Source organism: Desmodus rotundus, chromosome 2, assembly GCF_022682495.2.
Source record: "Desmodus rotundus isolate HL8 chromosome 2, HLdesRot8A.1, whole genome shotgun sequence".
NCBI classification, from domain to species: Eukaryota; Metazoa; Chordata; class Mammalia; order Chiroptera; family Phyllostomidae; genus Desmodus; species Desmodus rotundus.
Window position 1 is genome coordinate 190,814,130 of NC_071388.1, and position 27,323 is coordinate 190,841,452.

General features: G+C 35.2%; 1 protein-coding gene across 1 annotated transcript in view; it reads left to right on the forward strand.

Annotated features, from left to right (window-relative positions):
• SPAG16 (sperm associated antigen 16) overlaps nt 1-27,323 on the forward strand; it is a 715,229-nt gene that overhangs the window by 109,206 nt on the left and 578,700 nt on the right. The window contains exon 10 of the mRNA XM_024564300.4: nt 3,494-3,621. Coding sequence (XP_024420068.2) covers nt 3,494-3,621 — 128 coding nt within the window. The remainder of the gene's footprint in view (nt 1-3,493; nt 3,622-27,323) is intronic.

The window sequence follows — 27,323 nt, forward strand, 5'->3', positions numbered from 1 at the left end:
TCAGGTTCTAAATTGGTCTGGGTAATTCCCACGAATGTTAGCTCAATGGAAAGCAAGGAACAAGATAGAGAAGCAGACATGAGTTGAATGGCATGGATAGAGGGTCTGGGAGAAACCTGGTTACCCGAGAAACTTAGGGGGAAGGAGGCCAAATAGATAGTTTCTCAATCAGGATAACACAGGAGATGCCTACGTGGTGTATCCCTGAAGTGGAGAGAAAGGTACCCCTCAGGCCTTTCATTCTTTTAATATAAACGTCAAGACTATATTTAATCCCAACTGGCCAGTGAAGCCAGAGTTCTTTTCATTACTGATCCTGGGACAAACAGAGATGGCTATCAGTTAACTAGATTTAGGACTTCTGACCTGTGAGACCATACTCAGGTCTGCTTTAATCAAGATCCCAGGAGAATATGAAGTCTGGAATTTGATGAAGATAGAATATGTTATAATAAATAAATAAGGTATAAAATAACAATAAATTTACTAAGTGTTTGAAATTAACATGTGTCACTAATTGAAGCGATAATAAAGATATCCTTAGAAATAGCTAATGTTTATTAAAGGTTTATTAGGTGCCAAGCACGAGATGAGGGCTTTACAGAGATTATCTCACTTCATTCTCCACAACCACCTATGGATCAGGTATGATTTGGGTCATAATTTATAGATAGGAAAATACAGCTCAGAAAGTTTGTTAAAACGGCTTGAGTAAATTTGCATACTGGGATGCAGTAGAGCTGAGTCACTGGGGAAAGCCAGGATTTTCAGTCTTGACTTTTATTTCACATGTGAAGCTATAAAATAAATGTCAGTGCCTCACCCTCATAAATTATTACTTAATTGGTCTGTGGGTAGGAACCGAGTGATACTGGTATTTTTTTAAAAAACTGCCCAGTGATTTCAATGTGTAGTCATAGTTGCAAAACACTGACCTATCACAGCATATTATTGAGAGCTTAGCTTTGTGCTGATTGTACCTTGTCAGCACAAAGAAATGGTAATGATTATGTAGTCTGGAAGAATTGTTTAAGACTCGCTGCACTCCCTCTATTCACTATGCATTTCCTTACTTATGCACACCGTGTTTACCTTACTGATGCTGCCTGCCCAGTTACTGGCTTTTGTCTCCTGGAATGTTTCAGTACAGAGGCTGGGTGATGTAAGAGGTCTTCTGTTTTCCCTCTGCCAGTACATTTATGTTTAGATAGGATTGCTATTAGTAGGCCTTTGCTGATCTTGTATATCATCTTTTAAATAGTTGTTCAGTTATTATTATATTTCCTATATTTTATCACCTATACTATAATAAGTTTAGTTGATTAGGTTTTATCAAACCTGGTTGATTAGATTTTATTAAATGCCTATTGTATTCATTATATATAATGATTAGTTTAATGGTGCTTGTAGAAGTTGCTGTAGAAAGTAAGTTTATGGTTCTAGGTATTTTCATTAGTCAAAAATTGTATGCTAGATTCTGATCCACCTTGCTATATTTATCAACATTATAATTTAGCATCCCTCCATTTCCAACCCAAACCACATTATTAAAATGAAGTATCATCACAACAATAAAAATTGGGCAAAAGGCATACATATGCAGAAAAATGAAGCACAAAAAGAAAAGAAATACAGAAAAAGTTTAACTTAAGAAACATAAATGCATATAGTTTTATATATGAATTAGCAACAATTTTGCCACTGAGCTCTTACCTTATAGATGCAATTTATGTGTATTAAATTTATTGTCTATGGTATTTTCAAACTAATATGCAAGGTCCACAGGGAGGGAATTTTATCTGTATTTTTTTTTCCAGTGGTATTTTGTAAGAGCTGAAACCAGTTCCTGGTGTGAAATAGGCACTCAATAATAAATATTAGTCAAATAATTACTGAATGGATGATTTTAAATATGAGTGTGTGTGCGTGCATGCCCATGTGCACACTTAACAAAGATGTGGTGAAATGCACACAGTAATAAATGACTGGCAGGAGTCTAAATTTGTGAAATATTTCTGAAGAGCAATCTGTGTTTGTTAAATATTTATTTATTTGAATTATTTATTTATATTTCTAGAACTATGCTCTTAGGGTATAATCAGTGAAGTGCAGATTTATAGAGAGAAAATTGTTTGTAGCATTGATATAAGGGAATTATAAGGGAAACAAAAATACTGACTGTCAAATAAAGTATGACATTTAGCATTTTCTCAGAGCAGAGTAAGTAGTGTGAAAATGCAGTAGTACAATGCGATGTGACAACTGGAGGTTGGTTAAGAGCATGATCTCAATTTGGTAAAAATTGAGAAAAAGGGGCAGATAAATTATTAAACCAAAGTGTTATTAATAATTACATCTGGGTGGTGAGAATAAGATTGCTTTTAATTTTTTCTTTGTAATGTTATGAAAAGCATGAAATTTATATATGAATATCTATTACTTTGTTAATTGGAAAAATAATTTATTTATACATTTTTCCAGCTCTGAGGATTTATTAAAGAATCTATTGCAATTCAGTCTCCATGAGGGCAAGACTTTTTATCTGCTTGGTTGATTGGTAGATTTCCCATGCCTAGAGCAATGTTTGGATAAAGTACCACTTATAAATCTTTTTTTTATTGTTGTTCAACTACAGTTGTTCCAATATTTCCCCCATTGCTCTCCCCTGCCCAATGCTCCCCGGTTTTTGGATGTGCCTCACTCTCTAAAAGTGATTTTAAAGCATTAAATGTAAGAGGATTGAGTACTTCCTTTTTTTGTAGAGTTGAGCAATTAAGTCATCCATCGTTAAGTGTTAATTAAGTGCCCGTTTATAGTATATCATCTTTCCACTGAGGAGAAATTACTTTCTCATGGACTGAACATGATCTTTGTTCCCTACAGTTAGAGTTTGCTTGGTGGTGAGGGAGGCGGCCAGCACACAGCACACACAGATACTAATGAATGTGAGATTTAAAATGATTATGACAGAAATCTTTTACTTTCAGTAAATGCCTTTAAGGTAGCCCTGTGTCCTCAGATTTAAAAGAAGAAAATCATAATTAACCAGTTAGCAATTGCCATTATCTGGTTAACCAATGAAAGTGGTTTTTGTTTGCCATTTGTGGAGTACAAATGGAGTATAAGAATAATCACAGGTGTTGTCACCATTACTGTCGGTGTCAGAAACATATTGTAAAAGGACAGTTGCATAGTGAGACAGCACCGTGGTGTGCCTCATTGTAATTTACTATGGGAATGTTCTCAAATAACTTTTATCATGTAGTGTTCAGTTTACACTTGTGCAAATAAATGTGCGCCTTATTTAAAATGTTATCTCTTCTGCATATTTTCTCGAAAATAAACTAGGAAATGAAGGACCTAAGGTAAGTCCTGAAGTAATATAATAATAATGTTTATGTTGTAATGTAATATTAAATAAGATACTATTAATGTATACAGTGATATGGCCGTTTTACATGGAGCTCTTGTTTGCTTTATTTTTTTTCTCTAGGACTCAGAATTTCCTACAGACATGCAACCAAATCCAAATATGTATTCACGTAAAGAAAATAATTTTCCAGAAAAACTTGGCTACAGGCTGAAGACCATATTTAAACTTCATGAACTTCCAGTGAGCTGGTAGGATTCTTGATGCTTTATTAATGCCTTTGAGACTTCATTGCCACGTCTAAATTGCGGAGCTGCTACAGCCATTTATGGTTGAAGTGGTTAGCTCTTAGCCTGTTTCCAAATTGCTTATCAGAACAGTGAAAGAATCTGATTATAGCTGTTGCAAACTCTTAAGACTAATTGGTTTAGGTACTTGGTGGCTGTACACACTTAAGTACCCTGTTGTGCATATTTATTGTAGAGGTTGCAGTTCTGGCGTAAAGCGCAAATTGTTTTTAGAGAGACTTGTAGGATTTATTTTAAAGATAAGATCTCAGCAACTATGCAACTCATTTGTTTATTTTACTTACATTTTAGCAATATGTGTATATTTTTATCTTTAACAAATCATTAGTTTTATTCGTTTTGAGGACCATAGTTTCATAACCCATAATTGCATTGGCTTAAAGACAAAACTTAATACTTGGTATTTATTACAAAGCATTATTTTATGAACCTGCATATTTATATTCATAGAAAACATTTTAAATTTTGTAAAATCCTTACTATTATCCAGAATTTTTGAGAAAATGTTTTTGTGGAGAATCTATAAATATACATTGTATCATATAGGTCTGTGGTACATTGAAATATTAGTAAGTAGTCAGGTTTCTTAGATTATCAAGGATATATAATTTTGATTATGGTTTAGGTAAGTAATATGATTTTCTTACATTCGTTCATATAATCCCAAGTTTATGTCATTAATTTTCATTAGTGTAAGATTTGTACAAAAATGCATGCAAACATTATGTAATTGCTTCTGTTATGCTTAATGAGGACAAATATCTCAGGATAAGATGTTAACCAACTCTAATACCTAACATATATTAATTTACCTATGGTAGTTTTTTTCATTTCCAAAGATTTATCTGTGCTTGATGACTATGTATAATCTACTTTCTGTTTCATGCATCAAGAATATTGTCTATGATACTTTACTTCAGAGCATGGTAGATATAATGGTAACTGCCATGATCAAAACTGGTAGGTTAATGAATTGAAAATTCTGTCAGTAAAGGGAACCACAAAAATGGATACATTCACGCCTTCAGTATTCTATTGCGACTTCGTACATTCGCATTCACATGCCAGTCTTTTGATATAAGGCCATGGCATTTTCAGTAAGTGTTGATTGGAATTCTACACCATATTACTTGCACAAACTATACCAGTAATGCATCACCTACAATTTCAACTTTGTGGATTTTTTAATCAGAAACAAGAACCTCAAGTAACTTGGCAGATGATCTCCCTACCTTTCCATAGCATTAATTTTTACGGACATAATTTTACACTTCACACTAATATTACATCTCCTTGATCAATCTTTGATTACCTTACAACAGCAAACACATCTGCCTTTAAGGAGATTTAGGAACAAACTCCTTTGATTCTTTGTGTTCCTGGACTCTGGCTGGATTGGGGAGCAGCCAGTGCTGGTCTGCTTGGTGTCTGCTGAGAGCTCAGGGCCGTGAGCTCAGCTAGTGTGTCTTACAGACAGAATGAGAAAAGTTGGTCAGCCCAACAATTAAGTTATGGGAAAAGCTCATATTAAATGAAAGTGTGGAGGACAGAAGAAGGAACCATGTAACTGTTAGTTAAAGACAAAATCTGGATTTTAGATCAGTTTATTTACAGCCTTTGAAAAGACAGCCACCCTGATAACCTCTGCTGCAACCCAGGGAGGCATCTCTCTGCCCCAGTCTTTATTAGTGAGGCCATTAGGAGAGAAGACTCTATTATTATGAGTTAGGCAGAAAAAAAATCACTACCAGGAAGAGTAAACACTAATCTTCTAGAGTAATGTACCTTCGAGGAAGATTAAGCTGTGACTTTGGGACAAATCATTTACTTTGTCCTTTTTTTTTTAACCTGTGTTTATTTCCAGTTGTTCTATGTTTCTACTTTCTTACTATACTGCTATTTTTTTTGGGGGGGGGAAGGGCTGTTTTTGTTTTTCCTTAACTTAGTTTATCCTATTTCTTTCTCTTATCTCTTGTTCTATACTACCAACCATTAAGTAGTCATTATATAAAATTTAATTGTAAATTTTTAGTGTTTTTCAAATAATTTAAAAAAATTATTGTTGTTCAGTTAGTTATCATGCCTTTTTCCCCATTACTCACCCCTACCCCACCCCCACTCCACAGTCAGCCCCCGCTATTGTCCCTCCCTGTGAGTCCTTTATTCATGTTCCTTTGCTTGCCCCTTCTCCTTCATTCCCCCGTTATATCCTTCACCCCTCCTCTCTGGTCACTGTCAGTTTGTTCTTTATTTCCAAGTCTCTGGGTCTATTTTGCTCATTTGTTTGTTTTGTTAATTAGGTACCACTTACAGGTGAGATCACATGGTATTTGTCTTTCACCACCTGGCTTATTTCACTCAACATAATGCTCTCCAGTTCCATCCATGCTGTCATGAAGGCTAGGAGCTCCTTCTTTCTTTCTGCTGCACAGTATTCCATTATGAAGATGTACCACAGTTTTTTGATGCACTCATTTACTGATGGGCACTTAGGCTGTTTCTTGCACTTGGCTATTGTAAATTGTGCTGCTATAAACGTTGGGGTGTATAGGTTCTTTTGAATTGATGATTCAGGATTCTTAGGGTATAGTCCCAGCAGTGGGATTACTAGATCAAAAGGTAGTTCCGTCTTTTGTTTTTTGAGGAAATTCCACACTGTTTTCCACAGTGGCTGCACCAGTCTGCATTCCCACCAACAATGTACTAGGGTTCCCTTTTCTCCACGACCTTGCCAGCACTTGTTATTTGTTGTTTTATTAATGATGGCCATTCTGACTGGTATGAAGTGGTATCTCATTGTGGTTTTAATTTGTATCTCTCTGATGGCTAGTGATGCTGAGCACTTTTTCATGTGTCTGTGGGCCCTCTGTATGTCCTATTTGGAGAAGTGTCTGTTCAGGTCCTTTGACCATTTTTAAAATGGATTGCTTATCTTCCTGGTGAGGAGTTGTGTGAGTTCTTTATATATTTTGGAGATCAAACCCTTGCCCAAAGTATCATTGGCAAATATGCTTTCCCATGTGGTTTGTTTCCTTTCCATTTTGTTGATGTTTTCTTTAGCCATGCAGAAGCTTTTTATTTTGATGTAGTCCCATTTGTTTATTCCTTTTTTTATATCCCTTACCCTAGGGGATGTATCGGTGAAAATATTGCTGTGTGGGATATCTGAAATTTTCCTGCCTGTGTTTTCCTCTAGGACTTTTATGGTATCATTCTCTATTCTTTTCTTTTTTCCAAACCAATTATTTGCCTTTACTACATTATATATATTTTTTCTTTTTGTTTTTCTCCATTTTTTAAAAAAAATTATTGTTGTTCAAGTACAGTTGTCTGCCTTTCCCCCATACCACTCCCCCTGGCCCCAGTCATCCTCACCTCCCTCCCCTGATTCCATGCCCCCCTTGGTGTTGTCCATGTGTCCTTTATAGTTGTTCTTAAAAACAGAAACATAGTTGTTCCTTTTCCCCTAATTCTTTATTCTTAATTAAAAACCCAAATCACTCACTTCCCCCATCCCACATACATGCACAGAAGCTTGGTTGTTTATAGGTCTTTAATATAATGCTTATGGACTCGATTATGCTTCTTTAAGGATATTTTTTTAAGTTTTTGTTTTATAATGACTTGAATTTATTGGTTTATTTTTGTTTCTCTTACCATCAGTAGACATAAAGTTCTTCTCCTATGCTATATAGGTTCATTAATTTTGTCAATGCAACAGTAATACTAATGACAATGATAATGAAAGAATGTCAGCAATAATAATGAACTATGTTTTACTAAGTGTCTATACATTTTAGGGTTTAGCCGCTTTGACACTATCTTTGACCTTTGTATTTCTGTTAAGCAATTATTATTTTCCCCATTCTCTCTCTCTCTCTCTCTCTCTCTCTCTCTCTCTCTCTCTCCCACACACACACACACACACAGGCCCTCTCACACACACAAAAAGCTCAGAATTATAGAGAAAGAATTTGCATCAGGTCCGGTTAACTCAAAAGCAAACTATAAGACAATTACTAACCCACACAATATTTTTTTAAAAATACCAAATAATTTCTATTTTTACATTGAGTATATAATTTAACCAGTAATGTACAACTATATGACCTATGCATTTGGCTAAATTACTTTTTTCCCCCCTGATAAACATGGCCTAGAAAAATTGCTTTAAACTTAAATATTAAAGTAATTAATTATATTTGTTTAAGTGCAGAATTTATGAATTATATGAACATAAATTTTCCCTGGAAAACCCAATTTATTAAAATTTATTTTTGCTATGTTTTTCTAACATGTTTATAATAAAATATATGAATATTAAATATCAGATAATTAAACAATTTCTAATGTCTTACTAATTTACATTTTTATAATGTACAAGTTTATAGGTCAAACAACCAGAAGAATTTTAAATGAAATTAGTTAAAGATAGGCTTAAGTTCTGCTTCCTGTAGATGGTCTCCTAATTTTACAGGATTGTTCCCCTCAGCCTAGAAAATGTTCTCCAGTAACTCCCATTACTTAAAAAAAAAGAGTCTTTCTTAACCAGACAACCCCCACCAAACCTCTGCTGGTTCCTCAGAAGCTGCTCTGCTCATTTTCGCTAAAAGCGTTGCCAGACATGCTGAGTTGGCAGCTTCCACTCTTCCTTCCCATTCCCCTCTCCAGTGGAGTCACCTCTCTTCCTCTGCCCTGAAACTAGTCTTCTCTATCAGTTGCCACTTCTGTGCCTGCCACCCACTGGGATAAAGAAAAAGTGGCTACGTAGATTTTATTTTTATTTTCTAAATATTTTATTTATTTATTTTTAGAGAGGGGAAGGGAGGGAGAAAGAAAGGGAGAGGACCATCAGTGTGTGGTTGCCTCTTGCATGTCCCCTACTGGGGACCCGGCCTGCAAACTAGGCATGTGCCCTGACTGAGAATCCAACTAGCAACCCTTTGGTTTGCAGGCTGGTGTTCAATCCACTGAGCCACACCAGCCAGGCCTAAGTAGATTTAAATGTAAAACAAATTAAACATTATTGAAGTGTATTTTTTTTACTATAGGTGAATGTAATGATACTTTTTTGGCTGTGAATTTTATATTTTCAAGAAACCAGTAGTTACATTTTAAAATGTGAGTTTTCAAATTAAATACTTAATTCTTTCCATGTAATTTATAAAATTCAACTGGTATTTTACAGTGAATATTTGTAGTCAGCTTGAGTTATATTGTAATATTATGATATTTATGTGCCCCAAATAAATAAGCAACTACGGGCAAAGTATACATTTAACTTTTGAATTATCAAAGGTAAAGGACTTATACTTTCTTGAATGAAGCTTTCAGAAAATTCTCTATAGGATGATAATAATTTCATGCAGATAAAAATATTTGTAATAATTATTTATCAGTGGTGAACAGAATAATTTAAAACATATTCTACAACATAAAGATATTAGTTTTATTTTTTAATTTACTATCTACTTATTTGGTTGTTTACTATCAAAGTACTAATGTATATAATTAGCTTCCATTAAATAATGATAATATTTATAGCATTAACTTTTAAAAAGGAAGATGTACATGAATTTACAGTAAATGTAATCATACATATTAATGACCTGTTTATCATTTTGGGAGTATTTCATGGGTAAATAGATCATCTAATTAGGAGAGTATATCTTTAATATATTTCAGATTGTCTTTAGTGCCCTTGCATGTATCTGTCTTGAGCTTTAAATTAAATTTGTTTAGACTTTTTGGGTTTGTTAAGCAGCTCTCATCCTCTAGGTGTTCTGATTTGTTTTTTGGGTCAACTTACAGCTAAAATTATGGAAAGGTCTCTTCATTGGGCACAGATAATGCAGAGAACGTTTTCAATTCCAGTATTTCATAGACCCAGAGAGAGACCTATAGTTGCCCTTCCGGGTTATAACGGTTTTTCATTCTGTTTTAATTATCTAGATCCATAGTAATAACTGCAGTGACCTACAAGAAGGCATGTTGGACATATTAAAATTATATATAGAATTATGTGCAGTGCCAACAAAAGGAAACTATACTTGTCTCTCTTAGGACATAGTTTCAATTTTTGAAAAAAACAAGTCTTTCAGTTTTTGCATAAAACTTTTTCTGGAGTATATTATTATGATAAGGCAAGTCAAATTTCCATGGAATGGCAATACAATAATAATATTCCAGTAAATATAGAAGGCATCTCTCACTCTACCTTGTTGCTAAGCTACATATTATTTCCTATTACCTACTGTGTAATAGAAAAGGAGATGCAAGTTAAAGGCACAGGTTAAACTTTATAATGCAGAATGTCAATGAGGATGGATTAGGACCATTACCAACCTACCTCTTTTTGCTCTTTAACAATTTATTTAGTATTTCAGGCTACATTATATTCGCACATGTACTTACAATTCAGTTTAAATACATAGAGACAAAGACTTGAAAGACTTGATGAAGTACTAGTAATCAGTGGTTCTAGCAATTTTTGCCATTACTTGGGCATCTGGCTCACCTAATTTTGCTGAGACCTTGTCTTTAAACCATGGTAAAGTTGATGCATGTAGAATTGTATCTCATAATTTTTTTCCCTGTTGTTCACTATTATATGGTGAATGGGTTGTAAACATCAGTACTTGTGCTCATACATTGAGATCTTAAAACAATTTTTGCATTTTTTTTCATATGGCCATGACTAAGATGATGTTATCATGTTTATTTTATATCAATAGTGTTTTACAATCAAAGAGTAAGTAATACAATTTTTATTAAACTTACACACCCAACATACATAACAATATGCTTCAAATTCAACTTTAATTTAAAACTACTGACATTATTTTAAAGTAATGACTATACACTCAGCGTACCTCATAAGACAGGACATTTTAACGTGCATGTCTTGTGACCCCTCAAACTTAGCAGATCTCAAAGCCAATTAATTCCCTCTTTCCATCATCCCTTTCTTCTCCACCCTCACCTTCTCCCATTTTTTTTAGTGTTATTATCATACAGATAGTCACCTAAGATGATCTGTGAATCTTAAGTCCTCCTTATGGCCTACTCTCACATTTAGCCAATCACTTAAGTCTGTATATTCTACATCCAAAATGAGTTGTACAGCCATTTGTTTGGTCAAAGTTGATCATTTGCCATTGAGGCTTCCCCAACAACTCCCCAACTGGTCTCTCTGCCTCCAGTTTCTCCAACTCAAATGTATCTTCTCTCCTACCATTGTAGTAATCTTGTTAGAATGCCCTATCTTTTCTTTCACTTTAAAATTTTTAATTATACATCAAACCCTCAAGACATACTTGGATCTTCCCAATCTACCTTGAACCTCTTTCTAGCTCTGTTGCATGCCCTTGCCTCTATATTGCTATGTTCTAGACTCAGGGAAATCTTTTCCCATGTTCACTTCTCGCCTCTTATTCTTTTGGCTTGAATGCATTTACCTCCATTTTCTATTTGCAAATACTCAAGTAACCTATACAAATCCCATCTATAAACCGAACCTCCTTTCTGTTCTCTTGGTACTAGGTGTAAGTACCAAGATATACATAAAATGGGGGCACATAAATAAATTGAATCCCAATTTATTTATATGTTGATGACTCCCAACCCTCAAGGACTCTTGAGGGCATATATCATGTCTCATTATGAATAGCCCCTGACATACAGGAAGTGCCTGTTGTGTGCTGAAGGGATGAGTGCACAGAGTGAAAATATTGTGTGCAGTTGCACTTCTATAGGTATCTTTTAATCTAGGATAAAATTCAAATTTAAATTTTAATTTAAAAATATATTATCCACTTCAAATCTAGGTATTGCCTGATGCTACCCTGTTCTTAAAATTTAGTTTAGCTGAAATGTCCAATGAGTTCTGTGAATATCTGTGATCTGATTTTTCTGCTCACAGTCATAATCATATGTAGCATACTCTGTGCAAATACGGTAGCGGTAAACCCTACACTAATAGTAACTAGAGTTACCTCTGGCATACAGTCAAGGCCAAGTTCTCTCATATTTGGCAACAAGTATAAAATAAGCCACTTATATGCCTAAATTTTTGGCATGTAAGTCATTTTATGACTCTTGCTTGTCTTCCCTTCTATAGGGATTTTCTCCCCCCAGTTCCTAGTCATAGGAATTTTTTAAAGCATTCCTAGGACTGTCACTGGATTCCTGATTTTTCTTTTTTCTCTCACCCATTTAGTCTCCCTTTGTTTTTGAATTCTGACAGCTGAGTAACTTGTAACCCTGACCTTCATGCCCCAGATCCTGGGTTTTTGTGCAGTCATCTCCCAGATCCATTCCTATCCCTGTGTTATCCCATTTTCTTGGGATATCTTGGCTATCTTCTCTATGTACATCACCATCTAATCTTTACAGTCCTTCCTTTTAGTCCTCTCCATTCCAATATAAAAATGTTGTCCTGGCTGGTGTGGCTCAGTGGATTGAGTGCTGGCCTGTGAACCAAAGGGTCCCTGGTTCTATTCCCAGTCAGGGCACATGCCTGAGTTTTGGGCCAGGTTCCCAGTCGGGGGGCACACAAGAGGCAACCACGCATTGATGTTTCTCTCACTCTCTTTCTCCCTCCCTTCCCCTCTTTCTCCATTGTCCTCTGTCTAAAAATAAAATAAATAAAATCTTTTAAAAAATAGTAAAAAAAATGTCATGTTAACATTACCTTAAAGTGTTCTGAAAGACCAGGTGGAAGAATGTTTGACAATGAAGCAACCATTCCCATTGCTCCTTGTCATCCCTCATCCCCTTCAGGTACGATTCAGGCGATAATGCTGCCTAATATTCTGGGATGAGATTGCATTTTTCATTTGGGAGAAGGCTTGCGAAAAAACTGAGAACCCATTTATGGAAGCCAGGGGAATGTTGCAGGGAAGTTGAGGGAAAAAGGCTCCAATATCCCTTGTTTAGAGGAGATTTTCCAGTAGCTTAGTGCTGCTCTTAAAAATCAATCATGAACTAAGAATACTTTTGTGACAAAAAATAAAAGGAAAATTTTAAATGCAAGTGAATTAGTAAATTCTTTAGGTTTAAGAGTTTAAAAAAGTAAAATGTGGTAATAGAACATAAAACATCTTTAAGTTCCAGTCAAGGAAAATTTTTAAGAAATAAAATTGAGAGATATTAAATAAAATAAATCAATAGATTAAACAGTTAAAAGAAGAAACCAGAAAATAGAAAAGTTAATCTAGAAGGTTAAAAATAAGAGTGGATTTTAGTGTAAAAAATGATGACAGTTAGAGGTGTTTTCTTCCTGTACCTTATAAACAAATATATTTGTTAGAAAAAGATAGGACAGGTGGAAATAGGGAGACTAAAGATAAGAGATACAGTGAACTAGTTGAAGTTGAAAAAGGAGTAATTTACAACCACCAGCTCAAATCAAAGCAATCGAAAATACCCTCTTGCCCCCCCAAAAAGATAAGGTGCTGCTGGGTGATAAAATAGTACATTCTACAAAGATGTAAGAAAACAAGTTAGAAAAATGGGCAGGGGCATGCAATAGAGTGTATGAAAACTGGAAGTATAGGTGAGGTGGAATCCTGGCTAAATGCCCCTACGGAGGTGTCCAAGATGCGCATCCTCATAAAAGCCTGTGAGCAAACCATGCTTCTCTTTCACCCTGGCCTGTCACTGACACATAGACTTGCCCCTGCCAGCCCTCTGTAGACAGGAATGTGCTCATCGTCCCACAATCTTTCATCTCAGGCTCGCTCCACAAGTAAACGCTTATTTTCATGCAGGGAAGAGCATTCAAGGACTGGAATGCATTCCAAATATCATTTGTATCACGGACATTTTAGAAATCCTTACTATATATAGAAACAAATGTTTTGTATAATCATATCTTTCTATTTGACAGCTGTGACCTTTAATTTTACCTGGATTGTGCAGGTTATATATAATATCAATTTAGATTTAAAGAGTGATGTTATAGAAATAAATGGAAGGGAGGTATCAGTTTCAAATGTACAATGTCCTGACTACTAAGTGCAGTGGAAATGAGATTGACATGTCGTCAACATACTTTCTTTTTATAGTTATACACTTGTATAGCCTTTTATTTTTGCAATTATTTGGAGATATGGAGTAAAATTTTGCTGTACTATGTTCTGATCATATCACTCTGCAAGACTTACTCCACCACACAGATATATTTTATTAGCCTTTCTTGTATTTCAAAAGGTTGTATGGTTAGAATGTTGGTATTGACAATATAGATTTATCAACAACATTGTATCTGTTATGTAAAACATAATGTCTTGCTTGTTTGGATAGGGTGAAGGACTTAAGGATAATGAGGACAGTTTTGAATTGCAGGAGAAATAACTAAATATTACATAATCATGTACAACTTTTGGCAACTTTGTAAGTTTAGGGATGACTTTTAATTAGGCATATTATTATTATTTTTGACTTTTTTATTGTTGTTCAAGTGCACTTATCTCCATTTCCCCTCCCCCCCGCCACTCCCTGCCACCTCACCCATCCCCACCTCATACCCTCCATCCCTTTGGCTCTGTCTATAAGTCATTTACCCATGTTCCTTCACGGCCCTTTCCCTTTCCCCCATTATCCCCCCTCCCCTCTGGTTACTGTCAGTTTGTTCTTTATTCAGTGTCTCTGGTTATATTATTTTCTCAAAAATGGAAATACTTTTATTCTTTTGTTTTCTTATTATAAGAAAGAAATGCCCCTTCTTGTTCCCCCCTCAAATACCAAAACAGATAAACACTGTCACCACTTTAGGTAACTATTTTCCTTTCAGAAAGTTTTTGAAAGTCCCATCCCCTACCCACTCTCCCCAAACCTATTTAGAATCATATTATAATGACTTTTTAAAATTTGCTTTATGCAGCTAACACATTGTAGATATCCCTATATGTAAACTATTCCATCCTTTTTCAAACATCTGACTAGTATTAACATAACTTTATCATTATATAAATAGCACAGCTGTAATTACATTTTACATAGTACTATGTGTACTTATTTGTTTAATTTGAATTCCTTTATTATTGCCACCTTGCATTTTCTCTGTTTGTATTAGATATTTATGAATACAATATATTTCTGGGGTTAGATTAACATATAAAGCTAACTACAACCTATTACTATGAATTTTACTTTACCACTCATGCTTAATTTAAGCCAATAAGAACACTAGACAAGAAATTATTTATTGATGCAATAATAAATGTTTTTATCCCAAATGTATGAAGATTACATTTTCATGATCTTAATGTGAATATATATTACTTCCTACCTAATTTTCTCCTCTGCCTTTTCCACATATGGCCCCCCTGGATCTCCCTGCAAGGCCACTCAAACTGATGGTGACTGGAACTCTCCCCGTGTTACCTCCTGCCCTTATCTCAGATCTCCCTGCACTCTGGCTCATTTTGTAACTTTCTTGATGGCCATTTTAGAGACTATTTATCTCCTGGGCCATGCTGAGATCCCATCTGCTACCAGCATAAGATGGGACACTTTATATTGAGAATGGCTGGAAATACAACATAAATTGGTTAAAAAGTGAAAGGGAATTATTGGATCAATTAACTGAAAAGATCAGAAGCAGGAGTTGCTTCAGATCCAGCTTGACTTCACTATTTTTCTGTTACGCCATTTGTATAAGCATGGTCCGCAGGCTCCAGGCTCTCCTGTCACAGTAGCAAAGTGATGGAAACAGTTCTAGGTGTTCCAGTCTTTCCCAGAGCCGTCCAGTGATCAGAGAGGGTCTCTGTCCCTGGATCCTCACAGGAACAGGAAAGATGCTCTCTTTCCTGCAAGCTTAGGCAAATGCCTGCCCGTGTTTCATTGTCTGATTGCGTGGACAGCCATCCCTGAGTTGAAAACCGTGACCTTGGAGAATGACTGCTGTCTTGACAGAAAAGAGTCAAGACTTACCCTTAAGGTGGGGATGGTGTCAGTCCGCATGGCTGAGAATAGAAAGGGGTATCTCCTTTAAAAAAAAAAAAGGCCTGGCTGTTGTTTCCAGAGAGAAAAGGAATGGATGCCAAACAAGTATCAGCCTTACTATGCAGGTTTCTGTCTCTGCCAGGCTTCCCTGATAATCGGCAGCAGCCGCTTCCTGTTCCCCAAGTTGTGTGTTCCCAGGTGTCCTAACTGGTGTCTCTGGGTGTTGGCTCTGTTATTTGTTTTAAAGGTTCTGTTTATGGAATATATATCATCGTGTAATAAAAAGAAAATTACCACAGGCTGTTAGCCATTTGTCTGGCAGCATTTATCCAGTGCACTCCAGACATTGTGCTATGTGCTGGACAGAGCAGCCGAGAAAACACTGCAGACCGGTTGTAAGGGTTAGTGAAATGGTCTGCGTATCAGTACCTGCCAGGATTCCTGGAGCATGTGTGTTAGGCAGCTGCTAGTCTTTCACTTCGGCCTGTGTGCTGTCTTCATCCTCTTCCTCTGACAGGTCTCCTGCTCCTCCTGCTGGTCCTCCTCTCATTGAAGTAGTGACCTGAGATGGGGCTTTTATTACCTGTGAACATATCTTCAAGACGTTTATTTTGCCTACTGAGCTGCACCTGTATTACTACCTCTGTTGACACCTTTGATTTCTGGTGCATAAACTTTGCAGAACTGTATGTGGATTAAGTGATAAGCATATATGTCATATAGAAAGTGTTTAATACAATATGCTTATGTCTAGATATAGTTAATATATAATGTTATTTATATTCCTAATGGTTGAATATATTTCTGATACAAAGAGCTCATGTATTGTTCATTTTATTGAAGCTAATGATTAAATATTTGATGTATCATTTGGTGATGTTAGGTTGCCATTCAAATAATTCTGGTTTACAAGAATTTCATAGTGATAATAATAGAATTTTAACTTTAATTATGGAAGTCTTGAAAAAATTACTTTTGATTATTAAGTATAAAAATACTAAATGGTGTATTGGGTATAGGAACATGTGAGTGTAAGGACTGATATAAGAAGCTCAACTTTATTCCCAATTCCTACCCATCACTCAAGGTTAACATTAAGAGTCACGACCTCAGAGAGAGCTTCCCGGATCCACGGGGGAATAATTCACATTATTCCCTTTACCACACTGTTTCTTTTCTTCATCGTTTAAACCTCAAAGCTCAAGTTACTTTTAACAATTTGTCTCCTTCACACGAAACAGTCCTATTTGGAATTCAGATGTTTCCACATTGACTTACATTCAGAATGACAGGAGAGAACATTTTTAGATGATGCTATTAGCTTTTTATATCAACTAAACAAAGGTAGACAGCTCAGGTGGGGGCCAGACTTCTTCAGCAGGAATGAATTTCAAATGCCACCACTTTTGAAATATCAGTGGAAAAGATAACACGGTTTGAAGGCCAGTGTGACACTAAATACCATTGTTTCCAGATCTGGAAAATATATATATAGTTAATTAAATCACAAAGCATCTTCTTGAACTGTAATTCTGCATTTTTGGTAGTATTGTTTTAAATTAAATTGGTTATAAAACAAAATTTGATTAAAAAATGTTAAATTATCCTACTACATAATTATTTTTTACTTTATTTATTTTTCTTTAACCCCAAAGCATATTGGAAGGAATTGTTGCTACTTAGAAACAGCCTTTGTATCAGATTAGTTTTCCTCTGGAAATTTTAATCTTGATAAAATGAAGCCATTGTAGCATTATATTTTAAATTAAAAATTTTCTACTATCAAGTTTAAATTATTCTGGTGATGCCTTTTTCACTTTCGAAGAGTACAAATTATGTTTCCTTTAGGGTCTCATGTTCATTCCAGTCGCATGTGTAATAGACATAGAGTAGGAGATTAGGGTTATGTAAACCCGAGGGACTAATCTATAAATAATAAAATATAAAATTATATATTTCCTAAATTGTTATTTTTAATTAAAGTATTTATAGTCACAATAATTTGATTCTAAGCTGCGTATTATTTATGAAACACAGCAAAACGTTATGGATGTGTAATATTTCCCCTTTGGAAGAAAAGGGAAGTAAAATATCACATTATAGTTATAGATAAGTGCAGATTCTATTAGCTAGATTAGGGAAAACTGCAAGAATCATGGTTGTTAATGTGCAAACCTCATACTGAAGACTCTGTTACTGCACCGATGAAACAATTTTTGGTGGCACTGCAAAGCCAATGATCGTAGACATGCACATAAGAGGGCGGTAAACAACAAACTAACTTTTAGACAATGTGGTATATAAACTTACTGATTCTACTCCAGATATGTAGCATGTCATGTGATAAATAAAATTAGAGAGAGAGAGACTTGAAACACAGTAAACCTCAGTTACTAAATTATATTGAAGAATAAGTTGTTCTCTGCACTCAAGCTTCAGAGCTCTAAACCTATCAGAGAATTGCTTTCTATATAATTACTGAAGAAAAATAGATAGAAGACGGAGAGCTGTTGAATAACACCACCTGGCATGAAGTTAATCTGTATGCACTGACATTTAAATCTGTAGTCTAGCAATTCGGGGGGAAGGAGGAGCTGCCCTTGGGTGTGAGTACAGGAAGGATGGGGCCTGGACGCATGAGCCGCGGGGAAACAGCCCCGTGTTGTGCAGGCCAGGCTGACTCCAACCTGCTATCCCTGGCTGCTCTACCAAACACTATGATAATTACCCAGAAGTTCAGCATCCTCCATCACGTATCAATCCCTCATGCCGAACAAAACATAAACGTGGCTTATGGTGGAGTTCATGGTTGCTGAGAAATGTGCCCACGGTGTCATTCATAATGTTGCCTTCCTTGCAGTTGGCTTTCTTCCCAAATGAATATTTTAGTGAAAGTGTAGGCTCAATACAATGAACACTGAACTGTAAAGATAATATAAAAATACTATGATACTCACAGTTTACTTCATTAAAAAGTCAGTTCTATTTATATTTAGCCTAATGTCAGTATGTTATTTATAGTTTTTAACTTTTTAAATTCTCATAAATCTAAAGTGAAATATGTAATTTATAAAACTGAAATTACTTATGATAGTGCAGATACAAGCCTATGCTAATTGCTCTAATAACCCAGATAATTAATTAGTATGCATTCCTAAAATGGAATGCCATTAAGTTATTTTACTATGATGGATATAATTATTTTGATAATGTAAGTAATCTACTCATTTTTCTAGATTAATTACAGATGCTGTTCTAAAGCTGTTTTAAAATGATGAGTTATATTAGTTTACTTATCAGCATCAAGAGTCTTTAAATGCTCTTAATCATATTCAAATTTTATAACTTAGGAGTAAATTTATTTTTTATTCAAAATAACATATCTGATTTATTTTCTACAAAACAGATAACTTGTATGTAATCATGAGATGAACTAAATAAATATTCAAATTATTAAGTAAATTGTTTATATTTATAAAAACCCATGCTATCTTTGTAAAAGTTTAGGTCTTCTTGATTTCCTAATTAGATTCACAGCCTCCTACTAATTTCTCCTAACTCCAATTCATCTTCCAAAGTCACTGGATTCCTCTTTCAAAAGTGGAAAACCTGCCGTGAGACATCCCTGTTTTTAACATAACGTTCATGGCTTCTTATTACCAAGTGATGAAAATCAAATTCCTCTATACTTTAACCCCGGCTTCATGTCCCACTGTTCTCAAATGGAGTGTTTCCCGAGCCTTGCTTGTGCATCTGCCGTGTCCCCTGAAACAACCAAAATGCGAATCAAAAGTATTCTTGAAATATTAACTGATTGTTTTTACCATGGCAATTCCTTTTTCCTGTTACCTTTATACCAGTTGAAGTAGTGTGGTTCTGTGCTTCTGCCGAGGGGGAAAATGTGACAGAACAAATACGTAGAAGAGAAATGAGAATCTTTCTCACTGAGGAGAGCTTGGGCTCTCAGAGGGATGGAAAAGGCTCACAGCCTAGTTAAGACAGACTGGAAACGTGGTGAGTTAAGAGCAGAGACCCGCCCTTTGCCTGTGCATCCAGACAGCTTCGCGGTGTCCAAGAACACAAGACATCTGGCCCTGTTTCCTGGGGACAGCCCTAGGCTAGGACTAGGACAGACCACGGAAGAGAAATGGCTGCCTGGTGTCCCTAGACAGGCAGCAGTGGGGTTTGAGAGGTTATCACTGTCACAGTAGGGGAGTGACGGGGGAAGGTAGGCCCCGCAGCAAACGGACCTTAGAAGGACGGACAGGAGGTATGGCAGTTAGTGACGAAGTTTGCCTGGGCGTGGTGCTGACTGCTAGTCTCCCTTGCTGCGAGGAGTCATGAGTCGATCTGTGATGAGACTCCTGGGGAGGGGATTTATGACAACCGAGTTCCTTTTGGAGAATCGGGCTTAGTCAGATAAGGGGAGTTCAGAGAAAGCCCCTCCATGCTTTTGTTGTTGTTCAAGTGCCAACAGCTCAAAATAATCCTAATCTAAAGAGGTATAGTTTAAGGTGGCAAGTATTGCCACCTTCCAACATTGGCTTTATGAGAATATAGCCACAGAAGAAGGTTTGAGAACGTGAAACTCTGAAAGTGGCTTTATTCTTTATATTTGATTGAACAAATTCCTACATCAAAAATAACTTCCTCACAATGTTGAAGTATTATTAGTACAATGTCTTGAAGTTTAGGAATGTGTGTGGGTCTTGTCAAAAAGAGCTCATTTTAAGGGTGGGGAACCTCAAAAGGTCAGAATCCACATGTGTTTTCTCTAGGCTGATTTGTATTTTCTAGAGAAGTGTCCAGTGCCCTGCTTTGGCTGCAGGGGAGACTAACTTATCTTATTATTCAAAATTTAATTTCAGTTAATCCGTCTGTTGTGAGTGTAGCCTCTTCCCCTTCCTCAGCTGTGCCGGGGGTCCTGGAGGCCATGCCCACCATGGTTCACTGTCTTCCAAGGGTCAGTGTTTGCCTTCTGCCAAGGAGGTGGCATCGGCGGGGGCGGGCATCAGGGAGTCTGATGTTGGTGTGAAGTTTCAACAACTCTGCCAGTTCCCAGCTTTACCCAGTGCCTCGTATCCGCATGTTGTTGAGGTCTGGGAGAAGAACTGGCTTGCTTCTTGTGTGTGTTACCCCGGCAAGCTCTTTGCTTTCGGCCTTCTCTGGACTGCTGGTTTGATTAACATTCATACGCTTTGCAGTTTCCAAAAGTTCACCTTTTCTCCACTGCCATTGCTCTTATGTTTTCTATGACTTTGTGAGATTTTTAATCAATTTATTCCCTGTTGTCATTTTAGTTGAGTTTTATGGGGAGGAATTAAACATGTACAGTCAATATGTCATTTAAATTTCAATTTCTATTCAACTTCAGTGCTGTTTCTGCCTTTTTGTCTCTCTATTAAAATATTTCTCTTCTTGATATTGTGAATATCAATAATAGTACAAAAATTCTGATCACATATGGTAGAGTCAATGTTTTGATTTCATTTTCTATTCTAAAAGCAGTTTTAAAAATTAGAAATGAGACACCCAAAAACCATAAACAGAGAAAATAAGACACCGATTTGAGTGAAATTGAAATCAGCCCCAACCCCCAAAAGAATACTGTAAAGCCTATCTCAGGAAAGAATACAGGAAAAATGTAACAGATTGGGAAAGTAAGCATGCTAAGAGCATGAATTTACTGCAGTCTGCAGAATTTTTCAAAAGTAAACCCAGTACAGAAGAAAAGTCAAACTAGATGCAGCAAAATGTATCATAAACTCTGTTGAAATAAATTCATATATATGGGTGAAAGGCTTGAAAAAACCCAATAAAATGCAGAATAAATGAAGCTGGTTAGACAAATGAAAGAAGAGCCACGATATAAATAGCAGCGAAGGCGGGCACTGATAGACTGTAGACATTCAAAATATAACGAAAGACGTGCAGTCTATATGACAGTTTAATTCCTAACAAACCCAAGCTTTTAATGAGCCGAACACCATTTAATCTCCTTCACAGTCAGAGGGTATTCTATATTGTCAGCCAGTAATTTTCAGTTGGAGCGAAGCTCCAATATTATCTAGGATATTCAGAGGAAAATAAGATTTGTTTTCTAAAATATTAATACCTAGAAAGCTCATTGTTTGGAGGGAAAGGTAAGGTTTGCGTCACATTTAATGTTCCAGATAAAACTATAAAGTATTTTAAAGTATCATACTTCAGAGTGGAAAAACTGTTTTGATTTTACAAGAGTAATAAGCATTAAGTTTTTAATTTATATATGTATGTATAATTTATACAAGATGATAGCATGTATGTTTAATTTGCATACGTAACTACACTTGAGTTCATACTTTTTCCATTTAATTACTTTCTCTATACAAAAAAAATTTCTGCTTTCATTTCCCCAGAAAGGTTTGAAATCTCTCATCCACCAAGATTCATTCTTGTATTCTCATTTTTATGGATTTATTTCATTTTTTTCTGCAAATAATATGAGTATGCATTGGAACTTGGAATGAAAACTTCATCATCACTGGGTTTATTGAACAATAAGCCCATTTGGAGTCTTGGCATTGAGGAACTATCTCAATGCCCTCCTTGGCTGCTATCGACGTTCTGTGTGGTATAGGTATATAGTTATAATGTTTTGATTTTAAATTTTTTTAAAGATTTTATTCATTTATTTTTAGAGAGAGAGAAAGGGAAGGAGAGAGAGAAACATCAATGTGTGGTTGCCTCTAGCGCCCCCTACTGGGGACCTGGCCTGAAAGCCAGACATGTGCCCTGACTGGGAATCAAACTGGTGACCTTTTGTTTTGCAGCCTGTGCTCAATCCACTGAGCTACATCAGCCAGGGCTAATGTTTTGATTTTGATCTGAGCTTTAGCTAAATAGTGAGCAATATCATTAGGTTTTGTTTTATTTTATTTAGGAAAATATCAATTTTAGAAAATGATTTTCCTCTAAAAGTATATGTATTTGTAAAATCCTTGTTCCAAATTCTGCTTTATAAAATTATAAGCATTATATTTAAAGTTTGGAATACATTTAGGAAGATCCCTTCAATTGGAAGAACAAAATAAAATCTTATAAATTATTAAAATGTTGTATCCATAGATCTCATTTCTATTTTTATCACTATCAGAATATAAATTTGTATTCCTTAATGCTTCCTTTAGTAAATAATTTTAGAAAACATTTATAGTCAATTGAGCCTTAACTATAAAAATTTATTTTTTTATTCCCTAATTTAATTACTATGTATTCTTATTTCAAAAAATAATTTGATTTGTTGAGAGGATTGGAGACCCAAGAAAATCAACATTATGAAGATGGATTCAATTTATTGACTAAAAATTTCACTTTATATGGGCTCAATTGATTTTATGAAACTTGAATATTATTTCATACTAAGCTATAATTTTATTTTCTAAATATTTTAAATCTGATAATGCAACTCTTACTTTACTGTCTTCTAACAATCCATAGTTATTTGATTGGAACATTATTCAAACAATAAACCTATGTTTTAATATTAAGTAATTTATATACAAAATATGTGTTCATATTTTCCCACAAATTATAGAACTAATACAACTGGAGAAGGATATAAATACCATTTGTCTCATTCATTTCCATGTGTATTGCTATGAATGTAAGTAATTATTCTTAGAAATTTGATTTTCTGTGTCATGTAATAAATACCCATATGTATGAATATAGCTTTAATATATGTGTACATAGTACTAAATATGAAAATATATACATGAGTTCCTGTCTGGTGTGGCTCAGTGGATTGAGCACCAGCCTATGAACCAAAGGGTCGCTAGCTCGATTCCCAGTCAGAGCGCATGCCTGGGTTACAGGCCAGGTCCCCAGTGGGGAGTGCATGAGAGGCAACAACACATTGATGTTTCTCTCCCTCTCCTCTCCCTCCTTCCCCTCTGTCTAAAAATAAATAAATAAAATCTTTTTTAAGAAAGAAAATATATACATGAGTTTTAAGTCAAATATAGTCACCTATGTTTTGTATGTACACAGAACATAACTCATATATGGGTGTCGGTAATGTGTCCACACACTCTCTCTGTGTATATATATAGAATAGATGTGTGTTTTCAAGGCCAGAGTAAGCAGAATGCTTCAAGTCCTGCCCTTCCTCCCATGCCTTGTTCTTCTGCAGAGCACATTCACTGTTATTATTGAGTGGTTAGGGTTAGGCTGACACTTCTCAGGCTGAAAGGCAGAAGCATTTATCTTTACTGACAAACAATTTGGAAGTATTTTCCTTGGGTTTCAAGACACTTGCTCTAACACAATTCTCATTCTTTTCTAATATTAGGAAGCACCAGCAACATTTGGCATCTTCTTACTGGATTTGCATATAATGAACCAAAAGACACTACAGGTTTATTGCAATATATGTTTAAAAGTTCATGCAACAAATTATTTTTGAAATTCAAAAAATAAAGTGAGGATTGTTTTACATACAGTTAAAAGGAAGAAATATGATTACATTTATCTTGAGTATAAATGTAATATATGCTTCTATTAGAAACTATGAAAACATAAGAAAATGCCAATAAAAATAATATATGTAATCTAAGATAATTCTTATTAATATTTTACATATGTCCTTTAATCATATTTGTGCCTAACATGCATTGCATATATTTGGTGATTATGTTTAGAATCCTGTAGTTTATATTTGTAGGCTTTTTGCTTAATTATGAATGGCATTTTATGTCATTAAAATACACTAAATATCTTGATAGCTTGGTGTTTAATAGATGCATAGTATTCTTTTCTATGTGCATTCTAACATGTAATCACCCTCTGCTGTTGGATACAGATGTTATTTTTATTTTTCTATTATAAATTACGCCATTATTAACATCCATTCTCAGCATTCCCTGGTACTCCTCAGCTTCAGAACTTGTCAAAAACTGTACTTGTATCATTTCGATGAGAAGAAAATGCTTCAGCACTCAGCGCTTGCTCAGGGCTCGTTGCACTTGCTAGAACTTGTGTGAGTCATGACGTCACCCAACAAGACAAAGTGCCTCATTGTTTGCTACTTGTTGGTTTTGACACGGTTCACAAGAACCAATGGACAACGAGTACCGAGGTACCATTAGATACATTTTCATTCACATATACAATGGCCAGGACTATTTTATTCTTTGTGTGCAATGTAATCATGTCTTTTGTCTTTAACAAACTTTTGATATCTCAATATGTGTGTTTTCTTTCTACTGATTCAGAAGAGTAATTGTTTCTATTTTGGAAGAGTAAACTTTTCTCCTAGGAATTTACCCCAAATAATATAGAATATATGCCCAAAAATACTTGTGCAAAAGTGTCATTGTAACACTCAGCATAATAACAATTAACTGGAAGCAACTTAAATTTACACCAAAAAATAGATTAAAAAATGGTGAGTGTTTATAACATTATAAATGTTCATAATGATGAATATTGTAAAATGTCATCATTAAAGTAAATGACCTACAGACTTGCACCTAACATAGAAGAATCCTAAAACCATGCTCATTACAGGAAGTAAGACACTTGTATTATAACTGCATTCCATATGTTCAGGAACCTAAAAGTTTAAGCATATTAAGTAGAGACAAAACACATAAAAAAGGCACAAATGCAACTTCCGGTGGTGACAATTACAATGCCTGAGATGAAAAATGTCAATTATGTCTATTTTTTCTTTGCATTTTTGCTAAATTCATGTCCCATTCTGACATAAAATATTCACCCAACTTTCTTGTAATTTCTTTGAATTTTCAATTCTATATTGAAATATCACCTGGTGTGTATTTTACATGGTGTAAAGTAGGATCTAATTTATTTTTCTATATTATTAATAACATTCAGAACATTAATTATATTGTCCAACATTGTAGCATTTATTTGAAATGTCAGTTTTTAACATTCATGAGGGCAAATATATACTAGTGTCAGTTTTTTTCTTATACTTCTAGTTGGCAGAGCCACGTTTGTTCAAGACATTTTTCTGTATCTTGATTTCATTTTTGCTTAGGTTACAATCTGTATGCTCACTGTGCTTATACTTGTTCACTTCTCGGTGTTACAATTTATTCCATCAAAGAAAAGACTGTCAGCATCATAATGTCTAAGTGTCTGCTGCTCTGATACTTGGTTTGGTTGTATCCGTGGGAGGCTCTCAGGGCAGCTGTTTCGTTGCCTAGTTCCCGTACATGGCAGCAGGTTTTTTTCAGCTCATTCTGTTACCCAACCATCCCTTCTTTAGTGCAGGACGTATCAGTGGGATTTATCCACTCAGCCTTTTCTCTTTCATTCACTCATGAATTAGTTCAGTACTGAACTAAGTTAGTTAGTGCTGACCTAGGTACTGGTGATATCAAAGAGATGCTATCTCTAGGTTTTTGTATGTGAAATTAGGCTAATAATCACAAAATAAAATGATATTTAATTACAGTTGATGATGAGTGGGAAATCTCACAAATGTAATCCGTCTTTCACAGAAATGGTTACCTCACAAGGAGTCCAAGTTCCCCTTCAGTGTGGCCCACTGCCCTTCATACAGCATATACATAGTTCAACACACTCTTCAGTGGCGGTAAAATCATGTCTTGAGATTTGTTGGTTTAAGTAATAGCTGTGAATATAAAATCTATTAACTATTTTTTTCTTGTGGAGCTGGGATAAGGACCCTTAAGGCCACCTTCCAAATCTCCAATATGCATTTTATCTGAAATTACAGCATGTGACTACAATGATAGAATGCTTATTAAACACACTGGCTGAACATCACAAAGCTCAAAGTAAAATTTAGCTGGTTTAAAACATCGCACTTGAGTCACCTTTCAACTTGTACTGCTGTCACTAGATGTTTATGGAAAAGTCCAAACGAGTTTTCACTATAGAAATATTTGTTTCTCTGAACCTCACAGGCCTATTTGGGTGTGTAGCAAACATAGTAAGCGATTGTAATTTTCTGACTTAAAAATGCATAAACGAATGACTTCCCACTATGAGAATAATTTAGTGCTTCACTGAGTTGTAACCTAAGCCAAAATGAAATCAAGATACAGAAAAATGTCTTGAATAAACGTGGCTCTGCCAACTAGAAGTATAAGAAAAAAACTGACACTAGTATACACTTGCCCTCATGAATGTTAAAAACTGACATTTCAAATAAATGCTACAATGTTGGACAATATAATTAATGTTCTGAATGTTATTAATAATATAGAAAAATAAATTAGATCCTACTTTACACCATGTAAAATACACACCAGGTGATATTTCAATATAGAATTGAAAATTCAAAGAAATTACAAGAAAGTTGGGTGAATATTTTATGTCAGAATGGGACATGAATTTAGCAAAAATGCAAAGAAAAAATAGACATAATTGACATTTTTCATCTCAGGCATTGTAATTGTCACCACTGGAAGTTGCATTTGTGCCTTTTTTATGTGTTTTGTCTCTACTTAATATGCTTAAGCTTTTAGGTTCTTGAACATATGGACTATGTTCAACATAAACTTCCATGTAACACAGATGGATGATGCATTTTTGTGCTCACCAGAGGGTTTCAGAGTATCTGTGTTTCAGATTTCTTTGGTCATTTCAATTAGGAATGGTAGGATGTAGCGGGTGTCATATCAAATTTCTTATATGTATCCTTAAGAAATTAGGGTACA